The following is a 19283-nucleotide window of genomic DNA, read 5'->3' as shown; positions in this document are numbered from 1 at the left end:
AGATATTGGATGGAACACAGGGCCCCCAATGGAGGAGCTAGAGAAAGTAACCAAGGAGTTGTAGGGGGCTGCAAACCTATAGGTGGAACAACAATATGAACTAACCAGTACCCCCTGAGCTTGAGTCTCTAGCTGCATATGTAGCAGAAGATGGCCTAGTTGGCCATCCTTGGGAAGAGAGGCCCCTTGGTCTTGTAAACTTTATATGACCTAGCACAGGGGAAGGCCAGGGCCAAGTAGTGGGAGTGGGTGGGTAGGGGACCAGGGGTGGGGTGGGGTGGGGTATAGGGAACTTTTGGGATAGCATTTGAAATGTAAATAAAGAAGATAATAATAAATAAATGAAAAAAAACCTTTTCCTTTAAGTCATGATGAAAATTAACACAATTGACATTATTATCCATATAAACCCTTTCTCATGTCAAATACTTTTGTTTTCTCCATATTGGTACTACTGTCATGCTACAACATCTTTCTCTTTGGGTCCCTGTAGCTCTCTTTACTTATTCTTTTAGTCTTTTTGACTTCCTCTTAGAATCTCTTTCACCCCTCTTTAAAAAAGAGTTAATGTTTTCAATGACTTTACTCATGAGCACTGCCTGCACCCCTGGTGGCCTAGTGTCCAAGACCCATTGCTCTCATCTCTGCTGTACACAGCTTTCTTCACAACCCTTGGTTGAGAAGGCAGCTCTTTTCTTCTTATAATTGCATTATTATTTTTGTGTAAAACGCTTTTTTCTCAATAGATAGAAGACTTTTTCTGGAAAGAATTGTATTTTCTATTTCCATTATTTTACAGTTTCTTCAGTCAAATTATGAAATGTTATAGTAGGGATGGTCACAGAAACTCATTCAAAAAATAAAAACAAACAAATAAAAAACAAACAAACAAACAAACAAACAAAAAAACCAGGACCTGGGACACAAGTCTCCAAGCTCATTAACATTATCCCAGATCTAACCTCTAGGAAGTTGAATAACTTTACCCACATAGAACTATCTATAGAAAAGAAACAATGGGAACTTATATTTAGACCTGCTTATTATTTGGCAAACTTTTATCTAAAACTTGAAGTGTCAGGGTTAAAAATAAGTGCTGACTAAATTCTACTTTAGACAGTGTCTAGTGCAGACATTTAAACATAACTGCACTCCAAAAAAAAACTTAAAAAAAGCAGAACAAATAATGAATTAGCAAGGACCCCTCTTTGAGAGTGGCTGCCTTTAGAAGGCTCTGACCTAAGCTGAGGGCATGTGATGTCTTAATAGGCAGACAGCCTCAAAGATGGTAGGAACAGGAAGCAATTGCTTCTCATGGTTTTCAACATATTCCCTGTGGGACTTTAGTTTTGTGTTAAGCTTTTCCAAGTCTTCCTGCAGACATTACATCTTAGTCTCTTTCCCTTGGGGAAACATGAGTTGAGGTTTGATGATTTAGACATCTAGTATACAGACATGAAGATCAAACAACAGACATCAGCTGGGTTTTACCAAAAATAATGTCTCTTAGCGTTGTATTGCATAATGTTAAATTCATTCAACCAGCTACAACCTAGTTTCCATTTTGTTAAAACATCTTCCTGGAGACTTTATATTCATTTGGTCTGATACTCATTTTAAGTTTGAGTATACTCAAACTGGTCGTTGAGGACTTATTCAACTATATTTTTTTAGCTTTATAACTCAGTGAAAGAATCAATAAAATGTCACTTTGTGTGTCATTAATGACTGAATATCTAAGTATCTTTAAAAATATGACAGGTTTTGAAAGGAGTGAATTTGCCTGAGCCAGGCTGACTCCATGACGGGCTGCAAGTTAGCAGTTCAGGAGACCAGGCTTAAGTTTCTACTTTCCAGAACTGGGCAGGTCAGTTACTGGAACAACCACGGGCTTATGTAAAAAGGACCCCTCCCCAGCTTGCAAAAGGACAATTAGCCAAGCCTGCAGCAAAGAAGTCAAGAGCTCACCCACCTAATCATGAAGCAAGAATAGTCAAGTATGCTTGAAGCCAGACCCTAAACAATCACAGATCAGTCACCCAGACACCGAGAGATGGAGCCTTCCAATCAAGATACAGATTGCCCGCCCCTTCCTAATGTTCCTCGTTTTGGCTTTAAAATTGAATCTGTGAATTCAGTTGGGATCCTTCCATCCTGATGGAATTTGGTCCCTATATGAAGGAATTTGTTCAATAAATGCTCTTTGCTTTTGCGTACTATTTGAGTCTGTGGTATGATTCTTCAGAGCAATTCATGGGCCCTACACAGTTTATTTAGTAGAGTCTCTAGGAGAAGGCTCATACGTATATTGTGGGGGAATAAGGCAAACCTCAGTTTCCTATGTGTTTCTCCTGGAAGCAACAGAGAGGCCTCTGTCAGGGTTCAGGTCACTCAAGACCAAGCAAAGGTAAGGAGAATTTAGGGAAAACCCACAGAACTTAGACAAGAGGGTACTCTGTCTATAGCTGTTGGTGGTGATGGCTTATATAATGAAAGTATTCTAAAGAGAGGTTTTGTAGAAGATGGTGAGTCTTCTTTACACAGGGCTACGAGAGCAGGAAGGAACAGGGTACTTACTCTTGGTTAAAATATCATGTTCAGCCAATGTAATCCTGATACTCTGAGCCATAGTAGATAATGAGGCTCCTGATTTGCCTATATTGGCTCTTCTGTCAGTCCATTAATTAATTAGTCAAACATTGAGTGTCTCACTGTGACAGACTCTACCAAAGACATACAGTCAGGTTGGAACACAGGACAGGTCTCAGGAGGTGCTCACAGGATTCACATTTCCCTGGAGGATTTCTTCCACTTTTACTACACGATTCTCAAAAATACATCGAAATCAATAAATCCAAGTTTTATGTCTTTCTTCTCTCCAAAATTTTTTTCTTTCTTCAAGTTTAATACAGTGTGTATTAGAGAGGAGAGATGTAAGGCCTAATTATCCCCAGTCCCGGGGCAGCAGGCACCACATACATTCCTGTGGTCCTGTTTGCTGCTGACATGTGCTCACAGGTCAACCAGAACCCAGAGTCTGGCTGCTCCAGTCCACATCCTTGTTTGGCTTGCTGGCTTATTTCTCTGGGTGTCCTGTGAGCTGCCTATGTCCTTAAATAGGCTCCTGAGCTCAGGCTGTGTTTTAAACTTGGAATTCCCCTTCCCACAGACATCAGCGTTTACCCCATCTTTCCCCAAACAATGGGGAAACTGGAAGATGGGGGTTGCTTGCTCTAAACTGTCTGTCATTGCTCCATGAAGTAAATCAATTGACCACCTACCAAACCTTTTCACCGTTTTCATATTGGGTGTGCCCATGATTATTATTTGCAGAGACTTTGTGTTTTTCTTCATATCTGAGCTAGTGGTTGTGCTAGTTAAATGACAGGGAGACAAATAGTTTATGGGCTGATTAAGCTAGGGAGGCTTTGTAAATTAGAGACATGAAAACTGGTTAAGACCGTGCACTGTCAATCACAATGCTAGGCTTTAAATCTCTCCTGACCCTGGACACAGTGTGCTTCAAAGATTGCTGTTAAAATTATCTTAACAGATACACACTCCATGCTGGCAATGCTGGCTGTCATCTAACACGCTCTGTTTATCAATAAAGTTATTCTCATTATTAGTGATAAGATTAGGGTTCATGTAGGGGAAGGTTAGGCACAAGTTAAGATTAGTTTAACCCTTTATAGGATGAAGTTACAGTTTGGAATTGGCATATGGAAAAAGAAGACTCATTATACAGTAAACAGAAAAACAACTTTAATTAATTACATGATTTCACAGAAATAACTGAGTATCGAATGTCCATTTTAACCCAGGGGTCATATTTCTGGCAATGTGAGTTTTCTTTTTGTAAACCACTTGCACATAGCTCCTGAGAATGGTCATGTTCTGTTATCTTTTTCTCACTGGCCCTGGTCCACTTTTTAAAAGATTTGTTTATTAATTAATGCACTTGAGTATATGCTTATATATGCCCAGGCATACCTCTGTGTGCTTGTGGTGACCAGAAGAGGGCAGTGGGTGCCTCCCCCATCATTTCCCACCTATTCCTTATAGGCAGGGTCTCTCAGGAAACTTGGGGTTTGCGTTTTCTCAGTTAGGCTGACAGCCAGCAAGCCCCAGTGTTACCACTGTCTCTGGTCCTTTTGGAGCTGGGGTTATAGGCCTTCGTGGGACCCCTGCTGGGTGAAGGGTCTGGGATCTGAGCTCTAGCCCTCAGGATCACATGGTGAGGGTGAGTCCTCCCAACTGCTGAGCCACCTCCACGCCCCCCTGCACTTGCTTTTCCTTACTGTGAAATACCCCTATGTCATCTGCTCTGCTCTTGCCCATTCAAATGCTCTTGAGATTCAAATCTGCTCTTGAGATTAGAATATTGATGAGTACTGGACAGCTGAGATGGCTCAGCAGGTGTAAGTGCCTGCTGTTCAAGAGTGGCAATCTGAGTTTGATCCCCAGAAACCATGAAGAAGCTAGCCCATTCCCCAAAGTTTTCCTTTAGACTCTACATGCTTGCTCTTATGGGGATACTATCTCCCTCCCCCATATTCACACAAACACATATGTGGAAACCCACATGCACACAAACATACATGCACACACACACACAGACACACAGACACACCACACACAGACACACAGACACACAGACACACACACACACACACACACACACACACACACACACACGGCACTTCCTTTGTATGGGTCTGCTTTGTGTACCCAGCTTTAAAAGAATATAATAACTATTTGTTAAAAAAAAAAAAAAAGAAGAGAGAGAGCGATTATATTTGAGAATTTTGGGGAATGTGTTATGTCTTTTCCTATTAATGTTTGACAAGGCTATATACACTATTCCTATCCACTCTGTACTATATCTGTCTACTATATATTATACCTGTCTATTCCGTATTATACCAGTCCACTATACACGATACATGTCTACTATGCATATTCCTGCCCCCTATACACTATATCTGACTACTATATACTATACAATTTACTATACAATGCCCACTATACAATTTACATATTTATAGTACATTATACCTATCCATTTTACATTATACCTGTCTGCTGCATACTGTACCTGTCCATTCTACACTATACATGTCTACTAATCATGTATACACTATATCTGACTACTATCCACTACACATGTCTACCACAAGCTCTTTCAAACTATTGTGTCTGTTGTTAAAAACTCCCTCAATTCTGTCATATACACATGTTACTTACATATCTCTATACACTATACATCCCAGGCCCAAATGAGATATAAATGCCTGCCTTATAGGTTACCTGGTAAATAGATTAGAAGAGCACGTTCAAATAAATATGTTGTCTTGGTTCAAAGCGATCCCCTGTCAGTCCCCTGTTCTCTTCAGGGCCAGGATTTTAAGCTTCAGCCTCTACTCTCATTTCAGAGAGAATATCCCAGAACTTCTTCTGGTTGCCATATTCCAAGAAAGTCCGAAGATCTAGTATCCCTGAATATACCTAGCTTCTCTCTTCCCTTAGTGTCCTGCAGCTCTATAAATTAAATCATTATGGTGCTTGCTGTTTCCCGGAGTCAGGGGTCTATCACTAAAGCTGTAAATGTGGCGGTGACTATGTGATGCGCTGTGTTCCAACTCCTCGATTACATTATGACAGCCAGCAGGAGCACACACATCAGCATTGATGCACACACACAGAAGGACATGAAAGCCTACTTTCCTCATCACATGGCCACTTATTTTTCTGATTAACTTTTCTGCTAGAAGTGGAGATAAAAAGGGGAAAATATTTTCTGGTCAATAGCTGAACATAGGGTGACAGAATTTGTTGATTTTTTTTCTAGTAAAGGGACTTCAGATGTCATCATTACTGTGTGTGTGTGTGCGCGCACATGTGTGTTTACATGTATATGCATGTGTGCATGAGTATACATGTCAGAGTATATGTGTGGGTAGATGCATGTATGTGGAGATCAGATGTACATGTATGTGGAGATCAGAAGTCAATGTTAGAAGTCTTCTCCAATCGCTCTCTACTCTGTGACTGAACCTAAAGCCCACTGACTCAGGCCCAGTGACAGGCCAGAAAGCCCCATGCACCTGTATATTGCTGCCTTCCTGGCACAGGTGATACAGATGTGCTTTAGCACCCACTTATTTATAATGGCTTCACCCAGTTATTTATAATGGCTTCAAGGGTGTAAAACCAGATTCTTATGCTTGCGACAACCAACTGAACTATTCCCTAGCCTCGTAAACTGATTACCTTTCATATGCCTTATATCCAGCTGTCCTAAGACCTACATGCTCCTGCATGGGCTTTTATACTCCGGTTTTGAATGCCTTTAAGAACTACTCTTTAGCCAGGCATGGTGGCACACGCCTTTAATCCCAGCACTTGGGAGGCAGAGGCAGGTGGATTTCTGAGTTCGAGGCCAGCCTGGTCTACAGAGTGAGTTCCAGGACAGCCAGGGCTACACAGAGAAACCCTGTCTCGAAAAACCAAAACACTATTATCTTTTAAACGTTATCTGTGACTGTTTTGCCTGCATGTATACCTGTGTACTACATGCATGCCTGACATCCCAAGGATGTCAGAAGAGGGGTTTGGATCTTCTGGAACTAGACTTACAGATGGTTATGAACCACTATGTGGATGCTGGGAACTGAACCCAGGTTCCCTGTAAGAGCAACTAATGCTCTTAAGTGCTGATCCACATCTCCAGCCCCAAGGTTACTCCCTTTTAAGATCTCATGCTGGGCGTTGTTGTTGAGAACAGCTGCACCTCTCTGTGTTCCACTAGTGGTGTTTACATCACCCATTTTGATCCTCAGTTTCCACAGCTGCTGGTGTTTCCATTTGTTTAGTATGGAGGTGCGGTGATGACTGCCGTCTTCAGTTTCCTTTCTCTAAGAGGTAATGGTATTAACTGGATTTTCCTTTCTTAGTCTGGGCATGTGTTAACTGACATTATATAAAGCACAAATGGAAATCCACAAAGTAATCAGGTACAGCATGATGTTTCCATACACAACAGATGCGCTGCGTTGTGGCTTGGCTGAGCTAATCAGTACGCCTTCTCAGATACACATAGGTTCTCCCTCATGAGAACACTTAAAATCTGCTTCCTCAGTCAGTCCCAAGCACAGAACCCATTGTGATAAACTGCACTCATGAAATCAGCTCTCTTGAGAGTTTTCCTTTCTCTACATCCTTTGAACAAATCTCACTAGGGTCCCAGTTCCAGGCTCTGATCACCAACTCACTCTCTGAAAGCCTTTCGTGCGCCTGTTACCCATTTAATCTCCCTCCAGAGACCATCTCTTGAAGTCTTTTGCCAGCTTCGTAATTGATTGGCTTTTGCCCCACTGAACTTGGGAAGATTTTTTTCCCCATCATCAGATTACTCGGTCCCAGGACCTCTGGGAGTGTGAGAGAAAGCAGACAAAGGCACAGCCATGTGGAGACTGTTAGAGTCACATTGGCTCATCCATATCTGATCTTGTGTCTCACTTGCCTGCCTTGCCTGTTACAGTATCAGCACATATCCTCCTCCTCCCGCTGTGCCGGGTAGCCATGGCTCTGACATCCAGGACATATAAGGCGCTTGTTTTCTTCTTCACTATGTATCTGGCATGCATTTCCGAATTTCCAAACCACCGGCAAAGAGTTCGTACAGTGTGTTATTGTCCTAATATTTATCATAGTGTTCTCCATCGTTCATTCACCCAGGAAGGAAATCTCATTTAAACAGTGATATTCTTTACTGTCTCATCCATCAATCTGATTTAGCTTAAAACGAGTTTATTTTATTTTTTTAGATATAAGACTTATTATTATTATTATTATTATTATTTCAAATGCTATCCCGAAAGTTCCCTATACATCCCCACGCCCCTGCTCCCCTACCCACCCACTCTCACTACTTGGCCCTGGCCTTCCCCTGTGCTGGGTCATATAAAGTTTACAAGACCAAGGGGCCTCTCTTCCCAAATGATGGCCGATTAGGCCATCTTCTGCTACATATGCAGCTAGAGACAAGAGCTCATGGGGTACTGGTTAGTTCATATTGTAAAACAAAGAGTTTATTGAACTGTTTTTGTTTTCATCATTTTAAACCCTGTAAGGGAATTCCTCCTATCTCACATATCTCTGAAAACTTTTAATAACTAAGTTGCAAGGATTCTCTCAGATCTCAGAGAGACAAAAGTGACCGACTAGAGCATTTCTTTCTGGATTACAGTCTGCCTATCCAATGAAAGGAGAAATGTTAATGTTCACAAGTTGCAGCATTTTTCACCTGATAGCTCAGAACAATGGGGGGGGGGGAGCTACACAAGGCTAACTTGCCAATGGAGCACATTCCACAGGGATTGCTGTTTATCTCTTAAGAGCAAAAATGCTGTTAATCCTTACCCACTGCTGTTTCTCTTCTTCCTTGGGGATATTGTACTCATACAGAACATGTGGAGAAAGCCTTGCTCATTGGGAATTTTGTTTTCTCTCTCGAAGTTCAATGACTCTTTTAACTAAAGTGACTATAGAAATGTTCACAATAGCACTTGGGTGGTCAATATCTAAGTATTTGAGAAGAGCCAGAAGTCTGCCTGTATTGGAACTCTAGGTAAATTAGCAAGAAGAAGAGAAGGAGAAATAATAATAGTGATAAAGATGACAGTGCTGATAATAATAATAAATAATTTACATATAGAAACTACCATATTTCTCTCATCTTGTTAAGAGACAGATAATGTAATGGATATGCCCTAGAATGCCAAAAGCCTATTTCTCTCACTTTTAGGGCATGTAAAGATGCCCATAGTCCACTAACTGTGAGAAAGTCCTTACAGAAACTCCAAAACAAGCTTTTAATGTTAAATCTGTAAACAGTTCCTTGGTAAAATTAGATACAAGGCTGGGGTGTAGGTCACTGGTAGAACGTATGCTTTGTATGTATGGGTTTAAGCTCCCGCACAATGGGAACAGAAAGAAGGAAGGAGGGAAGGAAGGAGGGAAGGAGAAGGAAGGAGAAGGAAGGAAAGATAAAGAGAAAGACAGGGGGTAAGGTAGGAAGGGAAGCACAAAAAAGGGAGATGGAGAGGGAGAGAGGGAGAGAGGGAGAAGGAGAAGGAGAAGGAGAGAGAGAGATAGAGGCAGGCATGCCTCAACTTCTTCCTTCTGAGCCTATTTAAATGCAGCGTATTTTAATCAGCTTAGTGGACAGTGACACTTTTCCAGCTTTTCTAGCCAATTCTGTGGTGAGCAGGAGGGTTAAGAAAGATTACCCAGATTCTAGGATAATTCAAACAGAAGCTCTGGAGAGATGCCTGGGAATCCTGGAGAGGCATCTCTGACCACAGAAGATAAGTTTGGTTATGAGATTGTAGATGAAAAAGGCCTGAGGCATCGAGTATCTTGTGTCATTAGAGGTAAGATAAGGGTAACCACCCGCATCTGCTTCAGCTCTGGGGGGAAGATAGCAGAGTCTGAGGAATGAACAGTCCCCTTAGCTGTTTTTTCTTTGGTTGAAATCTGTGGTATCTGATGAGTCTTAGTCCTCATCCAGACATATATGTGCATGTGTGTAGTGGTACCTGGGGCCCAAAGATGGTGCCAGATCCTCTGGAACTGGAGTTATAGATGGTTGGGATCTTCTACTGTGCAGGTGCTGGGAACCAAGCCCGTAGGGTCCTCTACAAGAGCAGCTTTAAAAGCCAAGCCATCTCTCCACCTCCTCTTATTATTATTCCTATCTAGAGTTGTCTTTCAACTGTAGCTAAACTCAAACCCTGTAAGCAAGTCTAATTTAGCTTAAAATTTAAAACAATCTGTAGATGTTTGAGAAAATGCAGGTATTGCAGTTCACGCCTGAAAAGCAACAGCTGACCTCATGGGATGGCTTTTTACCTCTGCTTCCTTTCCTTTTTAGGATGCAAATTGTTAAGCAAACACTTCCCTAAATTAGAGGCATATTTGAAGCTCATTCTGAAAGCAGTCAGACTTCCTCGTACTCAGTAAAAAAAAAAAACAAAAACAAAACAACTGTCACTTGGAGAAGTTTGAAAATAGCATGCACTTTGGGACCTCATTAGAATGCACTGTGATATTATAATACATTGCTTTAAGGAAAAATATTAAGATATCTTTGAATTGGCCACTTAGCAGTTGTAATTAAACATAACTCTTATCGTTTTCATAGTGTATCAATCAAAGATTGTGATTTAGCTGACAAAAATATGCTGATCAAACCTTATCAAAGTCTGTTGACTAGTCAGTCACATTAAATTCTTATAAGATGCCCATTTCAACCTTCATAACCCTCAAAACACATCCATCTGGTCTCTCATTTTAACATCCTTCCATCCTATATCAGAGGTCAGGAAGTCAGCCCCACATAGTGGGACAGATTTTTCCTTTCCTCTGGGGTTGGGAGCAGAGATGTCATGATTGTAGAGTCTTGGATTTGTTCCTTGCTTCTACATTTAAGTGTGTCACCTGGGGAGAGTGACTTAACTGCCCACAGCTGTACTTTCTTCAGCAGCAAGTGGGTTACTTGGCAGAGTCACTGAGATGATCCTGCACACCACACACCTCCTCTAGTCCTGGAGACGGTGATGTCGTGCATTCTGGTGAGCAGTGTATTCATTTATAATAGGCGGTTGATAAGTTACGAACATGTAGTTTACATTTTAAGTGTTTCTATTTGTGAATACATGAAAAATAATTCCTCTCTCCACTTTAGCCATTTGCATTCACTTGACCGTACTTGATTAACGGTTTCATAGATGAGCTAAAGATGTACTTGGTGGCTGGCAAGATGGCTCAGTGGTTAAGATCACTGGTTACACTTCCAGAGAAGAGAACCTGAACTCTCAGCACCCCGATGATGGCTCACAATGTCTGTAACTCCAGTTTCAGGGCATCTGCTGCCCTCTTTTGACCTCCATGAGCACTATACATGTGTGTGGTGCACAGACATACAGGCAAACACCCAGATGCACAAAATAAAATGAAAACAGTTCAATAAATCCTTGGGTTTTTGTTAAGTATTGTCAAGTATTTAACAAGTAACAAGTGTTAAGTAAGTGGAAAGGAGATCAGCGTATTTCATACCTCACACACGGGAATTAGCATTGGTTAGAATTTTCAAGATAGAATATATCTTGATATATCTTTGTCTTGAAAGATCTTTGGCCCATCATTGTCTTGACTTCTGTCTTCCTGTTTGGTCTGACAAGTTGCCAGAAGTGTATGAAATCTTTTCTCAGTGTGTAGACCAGACACCTTTATGATGACCAAGTGGGTTTTAACTGTACGTCAATGCCAAGGCTCTCTCTGACCAGCCCTGCAGGGCTCGTCACCTAGGCTGAGCCCTCTGAGCCTGGAAGTCCTCTGCTTACTGCTTTCATGTGAATCACTTAGACTTAGACATTATGGGTGTAACATCAGCAGTCAATTTTGTCCAAATAAGCATGCAGTCTAAAACAGAATGCGGTACATATGTGTTTCCAATCATTTATGGTAGTTTCATTTGAGCACATTGTTACAAAAACAAAACAAACAAACAAACAAAAAACCCTAATGGAGACAATGACCATTTTAATCTTAGCAGGGAGTTTTAGGGTCAAGCACTTGTGGTCCTAACAAGCCTGGGTCACTTGCCAGTCCTGAATTTAGCAATATACCAAGTAAAGAGGCAAATATTAGTGTAAAACAGAGAAAGGAGGTTTGTTCAATGGGCTGCTTTGAGAAAATGAAAGATCAAAGAGGTCCAGCAATGGCCCTAGTCAATCTCCAGGGTCCTAGTATCATGACTTGGTTTAAATAGAGGGTATGACCCATTCAAGTCTCGCCCATTACTGGCCCATCATTGTTTTGACTTCTGTCTTCCTGTTTGTCCTAAAGTTGGTCTGACAAGTTGTCAGAAGTGTGTGAGATCTTTTCTCAGTTGACAAGCTTTACCTATAACTGGTATCAGGGCTTTAGCACCATCTCTCTTGGGGGAAATTCCAATTCTTTCTGGTCCGTTGTCTTATCAGTTGAAGGGAGAGGATATAAATCTCTCCCTAGAATATCCTCTTCCTTGTCTGGATAGTTACAGCCTCAAACAATGAGGCGTTCCCGTGTCCAAAATGTCAAAGTGACAACATCAAGAAACCCTTCTCTATAAATGCTGAGTGTCAGAAACGGCAGAATGTCCTCCGGTCAGCGACACTCACAGAAGGTGTAACACGGCTAGTTGCTATCAGTTTGCACAATCCAGTCAGTATCTCTGTCCTGGACAAAAACCGCAACCAGCCCAATCCTAAGGAAGTTGGTAGTATCCAGCTCAACAGCTTTGCCATCCCAGAGAGCCTCGACCAGCATGTGGTGTTGGTTCCCAGTAAGCTACGTCTTGTCTGCCTTGCAGCCTTCATCCTGCAGAAGTGCAAGTTTGAGAAGAACCAGAAGATGATTGTCTTTTTCTCAAGTTGGGAATTGGTGGAGTTCCACTTCAGCCTCTTCCTTCACACCCTGCTTTGTCACGCAGGGACCCCCCTACTTCAGAGCATCTGCCATCTGCCTCCTGGCCACTGAAATTCCTTTGGCTACATGGCAACATGGAGCAGGAGGAAAGAACGTCCGTGTTTCATGAGTTCTCCCACTCTGAAACTGGAGTCTTACTCTGCACGGGTGTTGCATCTCGAGGCTTGGATCTCCCACAAGTCACCTGGATTGTTCAGTACAGTGCTCCGTCTTTACCCGCAGAGTACATTCACTGCATCGGAAGAACTGCCCGGATTGGCTGTCATGGGAGCAGCCTGCTCATTTTGGCTCCTTCAGAGGCAGAATGTGTCAACTCGTTGGCTTCTCGCAAAATCAGTGTTGGTGAGATTAAGATGGAAGATATTTTGGCTGTCCTGACAAAGGATGATTGTTTTAAAAGGAGACAAAGGGGAACCCAGAAATCCCGTGCCAGTGGCCCCCAGGAAATCCGAGAACGAACCACAGTATTGCAGACAGTGTTTGAAGATTACGTGCACTTCAGTCAGAGGATGGTCTCCTGGGCTAAGAAAACCCTGCAGTCCTTCATCCGAGCCTATGCCACCTACCCTAAGGAGCTGAAGTCCGTCTTCCATGTCCGAGCCCTACACCTCGGGCACGTGGCTAAGAGTTTTGGACTAAGAGATGCTCCTAGAAACCTCAGTGTCTCTGCTGTGAAGAAGGCAAGCTGAAAAAGGCCTGACCCTCGGAGGAAGACTCAGAGGAAGCAACGCCTTGTGCCTGCTGAAGTTCTGCACTCGCAACACTCGAGTGGGCTGGAGGACGGTGGCACGAAGGGCAGAAAGCAAGGCAAACAGCAGGGCCTTCAGGTGGCACCCAGCAAGCCGGGGCCATGGAGAGAATGAAGCTGCTTCTACAACCAGAAGGCTCACCACTGGCCAGCAAGCTTCTTTTGGTTGTTTTTTAGTTTCTACCGGACCAGGTCAGGGTGGGTCCAACATGGCCTCGTGGCTTTAGATTGATGTCCTGTTCTTCTCATCAAAGCTTCTGAAAAATAACTGGCACCTCTCCCTGAATCCAGACTTGCAAGAGCGCAGATCCTCGCCTGTTGAAGGAGGAGCCCTGAACGAAACAAAGTAGGCAGGGGCCGGTGCTAGACAGTCACTCACCTCTGGTCAAGCTTCCTGTGAGATTGCTCATGGACAGCAAGCATTCTGTGTGTCAGCCTGGATAAGTGGAGCTCCTGGCAAGCTTGCCAGATAAAGCAGCCACGTGTGTATTGCATGAGTGTTGTGGGATAAAAGATGTTGAAAACTGGAATTAAACTTTGTACAGAGGGATAAAGTATTTGTTGAATAGTTAAAAACAAACAAACAAAAAAGAAACCCTTCTCTAGTGTCCAGCTTCTTGAACAATGGTTTGTGACCCCAAATGGGGTCATGAAATGAAAGTGGGAGTCATGAAAAATTACAAGCATGGCACTTGTGCCACTATTGCACCTATGGGCGTGTCTTGCCAGGCTAGTCACTATTGTAGCTGATGGGATTCATGTCTGGGTAAGATTTAAGATTATCCTTCTCCTCTGGTCATATACATAGTGCTTCCAGCACTGCAAAGGTTACCTAGTGAGGGTGAAGCTTCAAGGTCAGTGCCAGCTAGATCTCTCTATGTGATATGACTCACATGGCATCTTCTCTATGTGATATGACTCACATGGCATCTTCTCTATGTGATATGACTCANATCTTCTCTATGTGATATGACTCACATGGTATCTTCTCTATGTGATATGACCCAAATAGTATCTTCTCTATGTGATATGACTCACATGTTATCTTCTCTATGTGATATGACTCACATGGTGTGTTACATGGCATCTTCAGCAATAGGTCTTGCCCACAAATTGTGTATGGTAACCCAGAGCCTTGGTGGTCCCTGGTATATCATCCATATTCCAGAGGACAGCCGTATACCCAAGAGTAATTGGGCAACATAAGCCTGAACTGGATAGGTATTTTTAAAATGAGGACACAAAGTTGGGTGGTTAGGGAAGAGGGTTGGATCTGGGAGGAGTTGGGGGAGGAGGGGTGAGTATGATCAAAATATAGCATATGAAATTATCGGAGATTCATTTAAAAACACATCAATCAACTCTGAAATATTCTGAAGATTCTGTATTAAATATTCATCCAAGATTTAATTATTCATGTGAAAAACAAATATCATATGAAACTTGCTTTCATTTTTAATAAATGTTAAAATATATGTATGCCAAACCATCGCTTTAAAATAAATTTTCTTATATATTTTAGTAAATATTTGAGTTGTATTTTATACACACACACACATATATATATATATATATATATATATATATATATATATATATATATCCTAGGTTATAAAACTGTTCCAGAGAGAAAGGGGTCATGAACAGAAAACATTTAAGATGCCTTCCTTTAAGGGAGTATCCACAAATTCGCAGGAAGTCAGAGAGAGAACAAAACTGTCTATTAGAGAGGACAAAACAACTCCCCTAGAAAGGAGGATGCTAACTCAAAGATGTAGGTCGGTGTGTCTCAGAGTCCAATGTGCATAGAAGCCATTCAAAAGTTTCCTTTAAAACTTTTAATTTTTTTGAGAATTTCACACATGAGCACTGTATATGTTGATCGGATTCATTTCCAACACTGGAAAGTTTGTTAAAGTGCAGAACTGTACTCCTGTGAGAGGAGCCCTGACTCTCTACATGCCTTAAGTTCCCACAGCGTGCTGTTGTTTGCAGTGCAGGTTCCGTGTTCTCTAACTCAGGAGGCACACAATTCTGCCCAAGCTCACTGGAGGAATTCAAGAAAAAGCTAGATAGGAGAGGGAATCCTGCTGTTCAAGTCTGGCTGGATTTAGAATTATCATAGGGATGTTCACTTTTCAATAAAGTCATTTAATTAAATATAATTTTGTTTCCAAAGTTTTACACAAAGCTTCTCAAAGGCACGTAGCTGCTCTATGAAAAGTGTCCAGCTTCACTTCACTTCCAGCCCCTACTCTGCCGGTGTGCCGACTCCTCTGCCATTTGAATCCACCGCGGTAAGCAGCGTTTCATAATCACTGCCATTGCTGATCTCCCCTTCCGGTTTGAGGTAGTTAATTATTTTATCAGTAGAAACTAAAACTGATACTCATACGGCTTAGTGTTCTTTCTTGTCATGTATATGCATAAATATTTAATATCGTACATACATATCCCCACCCTCTGAAGACATTTCACAGTAATTTTTGTCAGAATGATATTCATAATTTCAATGAATATCTAACTATAATCCAGATTTATATTGTTAGCCATGGACACTTTTTGTAAACAAACATACTCCATGAATTTTTGTTGTTGTTTTCTCTTAGCTTAGGATTCTCTGTGCACTGTGAGTCTGCATGTTCTCCCATGGCACTTCATGCAATCCTGATCTTTGCACACCTTCTCCATGTTTTTCCTTCCCTTCTGAGCCCAATCCCTCTGCCATCGGCCATCTTCCTCCTTGGCTAATGTCTTTCTATACAGTAGATTTTGGCATCAAGTCACTTCTAATACTTCTGGGTATGAGCCCCCCAAGAGGGAACAATTACTGACAAAGCAGACGGGAGTCTCTGAAGTTGGAAGACACTGACTGCCCACCATGGAAATACTGGTCCCTCTTCTATATCCTTACATACCGTTCTGAAATTCCTACCTTCTCCCTCTGTTTTATTTCCAAGTCTTCGTGGACTTTTGAGAGTCTTATTAGGCTTTTCATCATGTGGAATTGGACACTCTCTGATAGGACCAGCAGGCCACTGCTGTGCTGGTGGCTTCCCATCATGCACCTGTTGCCTTCATGTCTATACAGAGTCGTAAGGACAATGGATTCAAGACATCTCATAAACTGTGAGAGAGGAAAAAACAAAACAAAACAAACTATTGTTTCAAGACAGAAAGGCTCTGCGCTGAGCCTGGAGTGTGTCTTTGATGTGAGTTTTCAAGATTATCCATAAGAGGAAAATCCATCCTTGAACTTCCACAAATGGAGCTTTTTTACATACATACTGTTATTTGGGCTTGGGGCGTTTTATATATATATATATATATATATATATATATATATATATATATATATATATATATATATATATATATGGTGTTATTTAGGCTTGCCAGTGGTAAACAAAATGAACCTGTATTTAGAGAGGCTTGACAAATTACTTCAACAAAAAAGTACCAGAAATGGGATCCAGCTTCACATTTTGCAAGACTCACCAGTCTACAAGATTCTTTGTATGAAGAGAGACATAATGTCTCCACCATGAGATCCCCATTCTGTGTTATCTAGTCAGCACTCACAAGTGTCATGACCAACAGAGGAGGCTGATGCTTGGCTGCAGTTCAGTGACAGCTGTCTGATGCCTGTATTTCGTTGCCCTCAGTTCCAGTAAGGAATTTGCTAGCGGCAGCTTCATGCAGATGGAAGGAGCCTACAGGTTGAGCTATATCTTGTCTATAAATGCTCGCTTTGGCCTTTCTATGGTGAGGATTTTAGGTGGTCTGAGCGCGGTGACTTGGGTAATGTGTCCACTGGATAGCACGTTTATTACTTTCTCCTGTTCCCTCCAAACACTGGCTATGAACCCAAAGTCCCATTAACAGCTAGCAACCATGAAATGAAGCATTTGGAGGAGACTTTTACGAAGTAGGAAAGAAAAATCACAGATCATCAGAAGAATAGCCCCACCCACATCCTCCCTCAGAGCAAAGGCGATGTTGGATGCCTCACGCGACAAACCTTCTTTATTTGGGTGGAGGAGTTGGAGAGATGGTGTGCACCCTGTGTAGCCTAAGTGCTGAGAGGAGAAGCCCACAAGCCACAGATGCCCTGTCCGTAGTCTGTATTCAGAGGCACGTGGCTCTCTGATAAACACTTGAACATGTGCTCCCTGGCTGTGGGAGATACTCAGGACTGTGTGCCGCTATAGCGCTCTCTCTTTTTGTTCATTCCTCAGCTTATGAGTGACCTGAGAAGTGGTAAAATCCATAGACAGAGGATTTAGAAGAGTTTCTAAGGGCTAGAGAGGCGACTCAGCAGTTAGGAGCCCTTGTGGCTCTTCCTGAAGCCTTGGTTCCATTCCCAGCGTCCACAGGTGAATCACACCATCTGTAACTACAGTTTTCGGGGGATCTCACACTTCTTTCTGGCCTCTTCCGGCACAAGGCACACATGTGAAACACATATACATGGACAAAACACTGATAACACATAAAATAAATAAAATCTAAAACAAAAATTTCAGTAAATATTTAAATGCATTGATGTTGTGTTGTTTTATTTTCTTATCTGATATTTTAGAAAAAGACTTTCTGAACATCCATTTTATTAAATTCTTCACTTTTTCTCATTTTTACTTAAATTTTTTTGAAACAGATTTTCACCATGTAGCCCTGCCAGGGTGGTGCTCTCAACACAGCCTTTTTCAGCTTTGAACTTGTGAAGATCATCCTGTCTCAATCTCTTGAGGGTTGGGATTACAAGAGTATGCTACCACACCCAGATCTGATTTTATTGATTATGATTTTCTTCCCTTCATTTTTGATTCTCTACCACATGCATGAGAAACACAGTATGGTTCCCACTGGGCCTAAATATATGATATATTAGATGTGCTATGATTCAATATATAAGACTCAACTTTTGGCTTCTTCATGACGTGGTAGCCCTTTATGTGTCTGCATCTGTTTGTGTGTGTGTGTGTGTGTGTGTGTGTGTTTATATAACAACAATACTTATAACCCCAAATAAAGAAAAATATTCCAATAACATGTTCCAAAAGATATTTACTGGAAATATTTTTGTTTTTTTTTTTTTTGAAGCATGTAAAACATGATTAATTCTTGCAGGCAAGAAGAATATTGAGTAAACAAACAACAACAAAAACAACCAGGCAAACTGCAAATAAAATACCATAGCTGTGCTGACCATAATACTCCAAAATGAATGAGTCAGAGAAACAGGAGATAACAGACTGTATATTGAGTAGCACTGCTTTAAATATGTCATAATAAAACCATGATTTAAATTCTGACAAAAGCCGTGTTGTCATAGATTCCAGCTGCAAAGGTAAGCAGTCATTTAATGCTTTCCCTTGGGTAACGGACAGGCCTCTACCCTCTTGTCTGATGTCCCAGTGAGAATGTTCTTAGATGTCTTGGAGGACTGGCCCCTTCTTGAATGTTCTAATCTATTGTTAGGATTGATAATGAAATGTTAACATTTACTTATTCATCAATTATTTATTTATGTTATATGTAGGGGTGTTCTGCTGTGTATGTGCACCATGTGGGTGCAGTGCTCACAGACCAGAAGAGGGCACCAACTCCCCTGGAGGGAGCAGAGTGTTGTGAGGTGTCTCTCGAATGCTGGGGATTGAACCTCTGTCCTCAGCAAGGGCTGTAAGGGAAAGACTGTCGAGCCATCGTTCCAGCCCTTGAGCAGACTTTCTTAATAAGATCTACAATTATATCACTCCTCTAACTGAATTAGCAGCAGCGTCTGGGGCATTGAGGCATAACCTCTGTTAATGTGAATCTGCCACAACACCCAAGTGTCCTTTGGAAACATTTCTCACTTTTCTGAGAACAGGGCTGGAGACAGTATTTGTAAGATCCATAACTATGCAATGCTGAGATCCTTCTCATGAAAAATTAATAGGAACAGGCTCTTGGAAGAAAATCGGTAGAAATAAGAAGCCCTGGGGCTTCAACCTCACTA

The 19283-nt window shown here is 41.7% G+C and overlaps 1 protein-coding gene across 1 annotated transcript; it reads left to right on the top strand.

Annotated features, from left to right (window-relative positions):
* Positions 1-9331: 9331 nt before the first annotated feature.
* LOC110320773 (probable ATP-dependent RNA helicase DDX31) lies at positions 9332-13410 on the top strand. Its single transcript, XM_021196914.1, is given in 3 exon segments — positions 9332-9437; positions 12104-12543; positions 12546-13410. Coding segments are annotated over 3 exon segments (1398 nt in total). The 3' UTR covers positions 13398-13410.
* Positions 13411-19283: the final 5873 nt, after the last annotated feature.

Source organism: Mus pahari, chromosome 4, assembly GCF_900095145.1.
Source record: "Mus pahari chromosome 4, PAHARI_EIJ_v1.1, whole genome shotgun sequence".
Taxonomy (NCBI): Eukaryota; Metazoa; Chordata; class Mammalia; order Rodentia; family Muridae; genus Mus; species Mus pahari.
This window is presented reverse-complemented; position numbering and strand designations above follow the sequence as displayed.